At 37.3% G+C, this 11,715-nt stretch overlaps 1 protein-coding gene across 1 annotated transcript in view; it reads right to left on the reverse strand.

Annotated features, from left to right (window-relative positions):
• The window catches only part of DSG3 (desmoglein 3), a 25,289-nt gene extending 14,932 nt beyond the window's left edge, over positions 1 to 10,357 (reverse strand). The window contains 9 exon segments of the mRNA XM_004386905.1: positions 426 to 697; positions 3,938 to 4,123; positions 4,893 to 5,021; positions 6,024 to 6,190; positions 6,889 to 7,033; positions 7,771 to 7,926; positions 8,833 to 8,964; positions 9,491 to 9,526; positions 10,340 to 10,357. Of these exon segments, the coding sequence (XP_004386962.1) occupies positions 426 to 697; positions 3,938 to 4,123; positions 4,893 to 5,021; positions 6,024 to 6,190; positions 6,889 to 7,033; positions 7,771 to 7,926; positions 8,833 to 8,964; positions 9,491 to 9,526; positions 10,340 to 10,357 (1,241 nt within the window).
• Between the last annotated feature and the right edge of the window lie 1,358 nt (positions 10,358 to 11,715).

An 11,715-nucleotide genomic window follows, 5' to 3' on the forward strand; every position in this document is an offset into this window, starting at 1 on the left:
AAAGTAAAATAATAACCGTATCCTTGCCCTTTATAATAGCCGACTACTTTGCACAGTACTCTTCAGTTTTAGGCATATATATCTTTTTATGTGCTGTGCCATCTATCTGCTTGAACCATGTGCTTATGGTGAATGCCCACTCTTTTTTGAGACTCAATTGGAAGTTTCTGTGAAATTTTTTCCTGATCTCTCTAGACAGGCTAAGGCATCTTCTCTTAGTTTTCACTTTAACTTATGTTATGCAAGCTTACAGCACAATATATTTTAATGATTTAACTACATGTCTCTTCTTGAGTTATCCAGTTATTTGTCTTGGCCGCCTTTGTTTCTCTTTGTATTCCTGGCTTGTCATAGTTTATGCATTATTTTGTACTAGCTTATGGATTAAAACTGTCAAGGAATAATAAATGTAAAGACCATCTTACCTGACAAATGAAGCAGCCTTCCCAGTGTCTTCATCGATGGCTTGATACGTTCCCAGGACATAATTGACCAATTTTTTAATACTTATGCCTTTCTGCACAGTGAATGTCTTCGAAGCGGGACGGAATATAAGTCCTTCTCTCACATTTACTACCTGAATTGTGACCATGGTTGACTGGACTCGATACTGAGAAATTATTGACTGGTGAAATTCAGCTTTGTTTTTGACGGCGATACCAAATTGTACATTTTGTAGTTGTTCATAATCTAGAGCCTAGAGTAAAAGTAAAATTAGAAGGACAGAAGGGTCACAAAAATACAAACTGGCAAACCCAGAAGAAGGCGAAAGAACTCTATGCTAGATGCTATAAATGGATCCTTTTATTTCTATGTAATAAAACAGCTTCATAAATCATTGTAAAGTCAAGATAGAGAAAGCTTTAGGATTCTTAATTGATGAGACCCCATTTGGTAATTGCTACTTACAAAACAGGGTACCTCATTCTAGACTAACAAAATATCATTTTAGTGTCTTTAAACTGTGTGGTACAGTGGAAAAAACCTCAAATTCATAGTCATAAATTTGAATCCTAGTTCTACTACTTAATAGCTGTGTGATTCAATTTCTGGCACAGTCTTCAATTTCTCTGATCCTCAAGTTTCCGGTTTTGGAAAAGAAAAAACAACAAAAACTTGCCTCATCAGATTGTTGTGAGGACCAAACAAATTCAGACCCATAATACCCAACCTGTTGCTGTTGAGTCCATCCCAACTCATTTCGACCCCATGTGTTACAGAGTAGAACTGCTCCATAGGGTTTTCTTGTCTGTAATCTTTATGGAAGCAGATCACCAGGCCTTTCTTCTTTGGCATTGCTATGTAGGTTCAAATTGCCAACCCATAATACATTCCAATAAATGGCAGCTGTGATCTTTCACAGAATAGTCATTGGATACACGTACAATAATGTCTTTCTTGACTTTAAAATTTTTTAGGTGGCAAAGGCAAACTATCTTAATAACCTTGGTTGGCAGATAGGCATCTACAAAGCATTGAGTGGATGGTGCACCAATTCTTTGTGAAACCACTTTCAGATGGTCTTGTATGGTAACTATTTGTTTGACCCTCATATTGAGGTGGCCCTAACGAAGGCCTGAGGAATCCCAGGATAGCTTTTTCCATTCACTAGTAAGTTTTTTTGAGGGTAATGAGATAAGGAAATGCTCATTTTGATTACATTTGTATGTCACTAAAATTAAATTCAGGCAAGAGATCTGGATTTGAATTTTAACTTTGCAGCGACAGTCTTTGTGTGCTCAAGCGTATCCCAGTGGAATGGAAAAGAAAGATGCATAAACAGGTGATTATAATACAAGGGGTAAATGACAAAACAGATTATGGTGTTTATATGTGAAAGTTAGTGATTACTTCTGCTTGGTAGAGTTAGTAAAAGCTTCAGAAAGATTTTGATTTGAGCTGAGTTATGCAGGAAGATGAAGAGTTACCTGGGCAAAGGCGAAAGGACATTTAATGTGATAGAGAGTGTTCTAGCTGCAAATGGTGAATGGTTTTGTATACAATTCATAGGAGGGTGAACTTCATCTCATAGGCTGGCAGGTGATTATTAACCCTAACTGCATATTAGAGTCACCTGAGGAACCTTTAATGATGCCTGGGCTTTGCCATAGACCAGCAGAATCAATAGTTCATACATTCCCACTGTTTAGGAAAAGTTCCAGGTGATTTAAATGGGCAGTCAGGATTGAGCACCACTTTTGTAGCCAATAAAGAACCAGGGAGGGTCATAAAGAGGAGAGTGATTGATCCAAGTTAAGAAAAGTGTGGTGGTGGACCAGTGACAGTGAGAACAAACTGAAGTAGAGATTGGAAGTAGGGACATCAATCAGAGGTCCTCCAGGAGAGGGGAGGCAAGGCCGGGATAGAGCATGAGCAGTTAGAAGGTGGAGGAGGATCAGACTTCAAAGACCATTTCTAGGAGAGAATTTGATGACTGGCTGTATGTTGTGAGGAAATGCCATGATTCAAAGATAAAGCCCAGGTTCCTTGTTTGGGATGTTGGATGACACCTGTCATGGACTGAATTGTGTCCCCCCAAAAATGTGGGTAGCGACTTGGCTAGATCATGATTCCCAGTATTGTATGATTGTGTTATCTGATGTGATTTCCTTATGTGTTGTAAACTCTACCACTATGATAAGATTATATGTGATCTCCTCATGTGTTATAAATTCTGTCACTCTGATGAGGTTATACTGATGAGGTTGACAAGATTAGTGTCTTACTGCAATCTCTTTTAAGACATAAAAGAGAGAAGCGAGCAGAGACACCTGGGAACCTCATACCATCAAGAAAGCAGTGCCGGGAGCAGAACGTGTCCTTTGGACCTGAGGTTCCTGCGCAGAGAAGCTCCCAGACCAAAGGAAGACTGATGACAAAGACCTTCCTCCAGAGCCAACGGAGAAAGCGTTCCCCTGGAGCTGACACCCTGAATTTGGACTTGTAGCCTACTGGACTGTGAGAGAATAAATTTCTCTTTGTAAAGCCATCCACTAGTGGTATTTCTGTTGGAGCAGCACTAGATGACCGAGACAACACCAATACATGAGATAAGGAATAAATCCACCGGATGGAAGGTATCTGCTGGGAGTTTATAACAAGACCCTTACAAGTGAGGATGGCTGTAACCTTCTCTTTGAAAAGTAGAATAATAAGAACTGACTATATAACTCCCAGCAATCCAGGAATCCAGCAATCACTATGTAAGGGAATGTAATAGATTGTCACTGTACTAGACTCAAGGAATTAAAGAAAGAAACTCCCCTATAGTCCAATGTCCTACACCAAGGAATGCTTCCAAATAACGGTTATTTCTTCTAGTCTACACCGTATCCAGGCATAAATATCTTTAAGTAATCCCACATGGGGAGTCTGTGTAGCCAAGCATGTTAAATGGAAGCTTTACTCAATTATATTTTATCCTGCAGATTTAGTTCATATTAAATTCCCACTTTCTGGGAAAAAAAAAAAATGTATTTTTCTCCTCTGGTGACTATAACTAATTCCTCTAAAGCAGACTGACAATTTCACAAGCAACAGCTCTGTGCATTTTATCTCTCCCTAACTTCAATCCAATTGTAGAGAGTGAATGAGATTAAGTAAAAAGAAAAAAAAAAAAAGAAATGTGCTGTACTTTCTTGTGTTTAAAGTGTGCACATCTTTAAACATATGAATGTAAGTAAATATCTACAAGATACGTATGCTCGTATTCACTATAGAAAGTATGAAAGCTTGGAAGCAAGTAAACCAAGATTTTAAGAGAGGTTGTCTTTAAGTAATGGGGCTATGAGGTGATTTTTAACAAAATGTATGTGTTTTCCAAGTTTCCTATAATGAAGTGGTAATATTATGAATAAACAAACACAGTTTATTTCTAGAAATTATAGATTTGGTTAATGTAGAATATTTTTATCACTAAAGTGAAACCAGTTCATACCTTAATCACCTTCAGGATGCCTTCATTAGTTCTGGGATCAGTTTGTATTTCAAACCAATTTCCTTCATTTCCAGAGGTAAAGAAATATACTGCATGCCAATTATCTGTGAACTCTTCATCCAAGTCTATTACTTGAAATCGAAGTAATTCAGAACTTAATGTATTTTCTTCAATGCGTGCTGAATACTAAAAAAGAGAGAAGCAGTATTCAAGACTCAATGTTAGATCTTATATTAAGGGACTGTATTTATTGTAAATGGTATTAATCATCACTTCTCAAAATATATATTGTCCACAAAATAAAGAATATCTGTGAGTACTGTGCTCCTTTAAAAAATCATCTGTATGAGACCAAATGGTCAACAATTACTTTTAAAAAAAGCCGAGAATGTAAGGAGACAGGGAAACTAGATTAATGGAAATGGAACAACCAGAACAGAAATATTGAGAACATTCATACGTTGGGAAGAAGTTGTTGAATGGGAACTTGAACTGCTGTGTAAACCTTTACAAAAAATGCAGTAAAATACTGTTATAAAAAAAAAAAAGAATAAAAAAAAGATACGTATTGTCTTCTTTCTGGTTTTCTTATATTTTTCTTAATTTTTTAAGAAAAATACAGAGAACCTAAATAAAACCCAGTAATCAGGCAAAAACTGAATTAGGAAGGTAAAGTATTAAATAATATATATTGTTGCTGTTGTTAGTTGCTGTCAAATTGATTCCGATTCATGGCAACCCCAAGTGTGCACAGTACAACTACACCCCATAGGGTTTTCAAGACTGTGACCTTTCGAAAGCAGTTCAATAGAACTTACTTCTGAGGCACCTCTGGGGGGGTTTGAACCACCAACCTTTTGGTTAGTAGTCCAACACTTAACCATTAGTGCCACCCAGGTACTCCAAATAATATATACATTTATAAAAATTCTTCTTCAAGGTATGAAAGGTGTACCTGAGATTCTTTAAGCACTGGGAAATTATCATTGACATCTTTCACTTTAATCCTACATTCACATTGCGTTGATAGTCCTTCTCCATCTTTGTCTGCACCACTCACAATCAGATGATAACTGCTAACTTGCTAAATTAGGAAAACAATAAAGAAAAATAATTAGTCTCTCATGTCAAGAATACAAATGGCAATTACCCGCTTTTCTACTAGTGGTGAGGTGAAAATATTCAGTCTTATGGTTCATGTTCTGGAAAGATCATGTGCACTGTTTGTCGTCCATCATCAGAAGTATAGAGGAGGCTTGTGGGACTCTGGATTATTGGGTGGAAGTCTTTAATGGGTCAGGATAGGTTTTCTCTTTTGGGGGTTTCTTATGACAAGGCAGTATATTTAGAGCAAAAAGTGGTGAGGAATGTCACGGGATGCTTATCTAATGGGAGCTCATGTATAGAGCTTTCCTGTTAGTCTCTTCTGAAAAGCCTTTGAACAAAAGTAATACGGAGTCTGACAGGGCAACGCGTGATGATGGAGGTGGACAGGGCAATGAGTGATGATGGAGGTGGACAGGGCAATGCGTGATGATGGAGTTTGACGGGGCAACGCATGATGGTGGAGTCTGACGGGGCAACGCATGATGATGGAGGTGGTAGTGGTAGGATGACAGGGAAGAGGGAGGAAAGGAATTCATTAGTGTTCTGGAAGCAGGGATAAAATTGAAAGAAGAAGTCAAAGAAAAAGTGTGATATCAGAGAAGACTTGAGATTGATTCCAGATAGAAATTTCTCCCTTCATCTAAGAAATTTCCTTTACCTTTGTCATATGAGCAATTAGTCAATGTTCAATCTTTGTCCATGTATGCCAGTGCCTTCTTTTTTTCCCATTTTAACTCCCACTGGTACCCAGATACTTGTTTGTTGTTTAGAGTACAATTGATTGAGCAGGTCCCAGATATATCCACCACCCAACCAGAATCATATTCGAATGCAAACCATTTCCCTAGATTGACCCGGTTGAGGTCTGGGAGCCTCTTTTCCTTTCTCCTTTTAATCTCAAGTAAAATTGAGCCATCTCTCTTTGCGTTGTTACAGTCAAACTCTTTATTATTGAATGCTCCCCAGTGCCTTACTTTACCTCCCGATCAAGAGAACTGGTCACGGTACGGACTTCCCCAGTGTTTCTGCTGAGGAGGAACATGGGTTGGCCTGCAGGTTCCTGAGAGATGATTTTGAAGGCAATTTTAGAGTTCAAATGGTTTGGTTCATCTGCATCTGTGGCATTTAATACCATCACCAGTGAGTCTAGGAATACAAAAGAAGTTCATTAAAGACTATGTAAAGATTGAAACTATGTTCACATTAAATATTCAATATAATTTCAAACAGATTCTTCTTTTTTAAGATCTGAAAGCTATATGTGTGCTGGAAAACAATACAAAGCAAAAATCCTACACAACACCAAACCAAAAAAACCCCACTACGTGTCCCTTGCCATATCTCTTACTGCCACTCTCAACCAGGTGAAACTTTGTTGCTTTCCGTAAAAATCTTCCACTTCTCCCTAAGGTTTGGCTATGTTAACGTTGAGACTACCTTCTATTATTATTACTCCCTTCTCCCAAATTATCCAAGGTAATGTGGGTATGTCTCTGTCCCTTATAATCTAAAAAGTCCAGCTTATGCATCCAGGCTACCTACACCTGCCTCATGATCTTTGTGTTGCTTTGATATTCATGTGAATTGTTTGCACAGAGTAAGATACTATTGACCTGATAACAGGACCATAACTTAGAAATATAGTGGCAGTGGATACTTAGCTTATCTACGAATTTTAGAAATTAAGTTCCCAGGATAACTTAAAGATTTTTTTTTTCTGAAAAACTACTGATGAAACCAAGAGAATAAATTAGCTTATAAAAATGATGTACTAGATTGGTAGCTGTATTGGAAAAAAAATAAAAAATAAAACTTGGAAATAGTAGATAATGCAGAAGACTTACTTGAAGCACTATTTTCTTCAATTTCACCTGTGAAAATGCTTTGTGAAAATACCGGAGCATTATCATTGATATCTAAAATTTTTACTGTTAATATAAGTGGTTTCTCTACATCTTGGCCTAAGTAATTTAGAGCTCGACATGTGATCTAGAAAAAGAGGAAAAACATTAAGTATTATCCTATAAATTTAGTACGCCTAGTATTAAAATGTTATCATTTTATCAATACTTTGGACATATTATCAGGAGGGACAGTCCCTGGAGAAGGACATCATGCTTGGTAAAGTGGAGGGTCAGTGAAAAAGAGGAAGACCCTCAACAAGATGGATTGACACATTGGCTGCAACAATGGGCTCAAGCATAGCAATGATTGTGAGGATGGCGCAGGACCGGGCAATGTTTCATTCTGTTGTACATAGGTTCGCTGAGTCGGAATCGACTCAATGGCAGCTAACAACAACAACAACATTAAAATTTGCAAATTTGGGCCTCTCCTGACGTATACAGAAGCTTTGTGCAAAGAAGAAAACTGTTTCCCCAAAGGATGGATAGAGTAGGATAAAGTACCTGTTTTGGGTAGACCAACTGGGCAAGTTGCCCTTTCCTCCAGGCTGATGCTGTCTCATGCCAGGGTGAAGCTCTTGGCAGACTGCATGCTGGACTCTAGTGCCCACTCATGCACCCTCCCAATGTATTCCTTTAGGTGCCCAACCATAAGGAGAGGCTCTTTGTGGAGAGACTATTATTGTTACTTGCAGGTGGATTGATTCACGTGTTATTTAAAATATTGATGTCTCCTCTAAATTAACCAGTAGGGGCGTGTCACCTTCCAGAGCCATGGCACACAAGGAGAAGGGTGGCCCAGTGTTGAAGACACAAACTTACCAGGAAGCCTGGGGTTTCCTCACGATCAACTATGGCTGTTATGTTAATTTCTCCAGTATTTTTGTCAATCACGAAGATTCCCAAAGGGGGCTGGTCAATTCCTACCCCAGAAATTTTGTAGGTAATTTTCTGGGTTGCCTGGAAATCTGAAGTAATCTGCAGCCAAAAATACCCAAAATGTTATGATGAATGTCACTCAGCCTATCTCCTTGCCCTCCTGTCCTCCACTCCCATAGTCTTAAATCATCTGTTCATTTTGATTGATTTTTCTGACACTGGTGAACTTCACTTTTTTGCCTTGATAGATGTTAGAAATATGAAATAAAGTCAAATTGTTGCTTTTACTGACCAGCATGTACCAATACGCATGTATATGCTTTGGGCTTTAGCGTATTTGCTCAGATTGTGGCTACTGTGGTGATGTTAAAAGGCTGAGAGAAAGGCAAGAACACTTACTGTTTGCAAGTATACTTCTGAATGCTCACTTGCTTAACTGACAACTTTTTTTGAAAATGATGTTTATTTTAGTTTAAATAGAAGGAATGGAGAGAAAAAAGGGAGAGGGATTGTATATTAGGTGTTCCAAATATGTACTGAAATGAATTGCTTTTTGTCATAATTTTAAGTTTTTTAATATGGAAAATTTCAAACATATATAAACGTAGCGAGAATAAGACAATGAGCTTGATTATATCCCATCACCCAGCTTCAACATTTACCTATACGTGGCCAATCCTGTTGTATCTTTACTCCCAACCATGTCTCTAATTGTCGTATACATAAATTATTTCAATTTGTTTCCTAGAATCTGTATCCAAATAAGGCTTATACATTGAAATCAGTTTATACCTTTTTTTAGTTCTTTTTTATAATTCTAGAGATTATGGTTCCTCCATCTTCTCTCTCTCTTATATTATTATTATTATACTTTTTTGGTTGAAGATACCAGGTCATTTGTTCTGTAGAGTCTGCACTTTGCTAATTGGAATTGCCATATTATTTTAGTTTACATCTAATACACTTATTCTAAAAACTCACACTGCTCCTGCTGATATGACTTACTTTGGCAATTGGGTTTCTTTTTGAGTTGTCTTCTCCTTCTCTGCAGGGTGTTGCAAATTTCACCCATTCACGTTTATACCTTCTTTTGGCTTGTTGCACCGCTGTCTCATCTTCTTCATGTTGTCCGTTTGTCTTATATAGAAAAAGATTCCATTTTATTACGCACATTGTTGGCAATGTTTGCTTTAAATATTGATCATAGACACCTAGGTTGAGGAACCTTCTGTGTTTTAAGGTTATCTAAGATGGTTAGATGTGTAATTTGCTTTACCCAACACCTTGTCAAGCAAGGAGGAAACATAGAAAAAATTTACAGAGTTGTAAAATTCTTAATATTAGCATTCAATTATATTTTATATTTTCCTTGTATACTCCACAATATCTAATTGTCCTGGGCAAATAGGACCTGCTTCATGAAAACTTATTGATTGGTTTAACATAAGAAGCAAGAATGCATGAGATAAGTTACAGTAATACCATTTATACATTATTAGTGTTTAAATATTGTTGGGTTAGTTGTTAGAATTTTAATTTTATATATTTTCATGGTTAAATTATCAAATAATTTTAAACATTAAGTAAATATATATTTTTCTAAACAGTTTTCATTTTTTTACCTAAATTCCTTTTAATTACAAAGATTTTGTTCATACTTTACCTGTATACGCAACTCTCCATTAACCAGTACGACCACCTGTAGATATTCAAATAAAGTCAAATTAAATTCTAATTCTTCAAATAAGGCATTACTTAAAGCTGATAATGCTGATTATTATTCTGTTGTTCATATTTCAAAATATTGTTGTTTATATTTTATTGTTCCTATTTCAAAAGAAGTAAGTTTGGAGAATCAGTAGTCAAAAGGCAAAGACCTACCAAAAAAGAAAAACTACTCTCAATATAAATGGGCTCTTCCAGTTTTTTAACCTAACTACAAAATTTTAATGATATAAAGAAGAACCTATTGAACTTTGCAAAACTATGCCTAACAGCTTGTTGCAGCAACCAGATATTTCTTATTTTGCTGTTCTATAAACAGTTCCCAGAAGCTATGGAAGCCCTTGCTTTAGAAGACAACAGTGAGCATCACTGTGATACATAAGCTTCAGAAAATGCCAAAGGGGATTATTAAAAACCATCACCACCCAGCTGCCTTGTACAAAGGCCAGCAAAAGAATGCCTGCAAATCACAATATCTAAAGATTATGTCGACAGTCCTGTATTAGTTAACTGCAATTACCGGGCACAGCATTTTCTTTAGCTGTGCAAAAGTGGAGAGAGTGGAACGGAACTAGTCTAGTTTAGGAAGTAGAATATAAAGATGAGGATATGCTACTCCAATCACAAATACTGTTTGCTGTGGTTCATGGATCTGTTAATTTCTACATTATTATTTAAGTTTAAATATTGAGCTTAATTTTTGTAGTGATATGAAAAAATTAGATGAGGGTAAAATGGAGTCAGGTAGGGTAGGGTCTTCACTTCATCAAGAACATACTAGACCTACATCTGTATCACTTTCCATCTTGTTTTCTACCTGGCATGCATTCCTTTTTTCCCTCCACCAATGTCTTAGTTACCTAGTGCTGCTATAACAGAAGTACCACAAGTGGATGGCTTTAATGAAGAAGAATTTATTTCTTCACAGTAAAGGAGGCTAAAAGTCCAAATTCAGGGCATCATCTCCAGTGGAAGGCTTCTCTCTCTGTCGGCCTTCTCATCAATCTTCCCCGGGACTAGGAGCTTCTCCTCGTAGGGACCTTGGGTCCAAAGGACATGCTTTGCACCCGGCACTGCTTTCTTGATGGTATGAAGTCCCCCTGTCCCTCTGCTAGCTTCTCTCTTGTATATCTCAAAAGAGACTGCCTCAAGACACAATCCAATACTGTAGATTGAGTCCAGCCTCACTAACACAATTGCCGCCCAGCCCCTCTCATTAACATCATAGAGGCAGGATTTACAACCATAGGAAAATCACACAATACCAGGAATCATGGCCCAGCCAAAATGATAACACAGTTTTTGGGAGGACATAATTCAATCCATGACAACCAGTTTTAAGATTAATTTAAGTTCCAACAACCTCCGTGAAGCTGTCTTTACTAATGTCTCCTTTTGTGAGTTTGTACAGTACATATTCTCTACCACGCAATTTAGCCCATAATGGTTTATCGTGATTTATTTCTTATTGTATTGTGTGCATTATTTTGCTAAGCTCAGAGAATTGTAAACTTTCCAAATCAGTGCTTCTATATTTTTATTTCTTACAACCTATTCCTCAGCAGGTATTAGCTATTGACTGAACCACTACATATCTGATCCGAAGATTATCTGGTAAGAAAAAGCGTTGTGAAAAAGAAATCATGATAAAAAAAATAGAGGAGTAATAGTAGTAGCTAACGTTTATTGTGTGGTTTCTATACAACAGTTGCTACCCATAGCACTTTATACTTATTACCTTATTTAATACTTAAAACAGCCATCTGAAGGAGAGTCTATCATTATGATCTCTATTTTATGGATGAAGAAATGGAGATACAGACAGAATGAGTACTTTGCCCCAGTTATCAGCCCTAGTAGGAGTCCCTGGGTGGTGCAAACGGTTAAGTACCGCTTAACCAAAATTGGTAATTTGAATCCAGCTAGTCACCTCATAAGAAAGGCCTGGCTATTTGCTTCTGAAAGTCACAGTCCTGAAAACCCTATGGAGGCAGTCATACTTTGAAACACATGGGAGTCTCCATGAGTTGGAATCGACTTGACAGCAACTGGTTTGATTTTGGTTTTATACGCCCTAGTAGAGCCAAGAATTGACGCCCTGCAGCTTGACTCTGGAGTGTGTACAGCACCACTACAGTAGATTCTAATCAAGGTTGGCATAAA

The sequence above is a fragment of the Trichechus manatus genome, unplaced genomic scaffold (genome assembly GCF_000243295.1).
Source record: "Trichechus manatus latirostris isolate Lorelei unplaced genomic scaffold, TriManLat1.0 scaffold00175, whole genome shotgun sequence".
Lineage (NCBI taxonomy): Eukaryota > Metazoa > Chordata > Mammalia > Sirenia > Trichechidae > Trichechus > Trichechus manatus.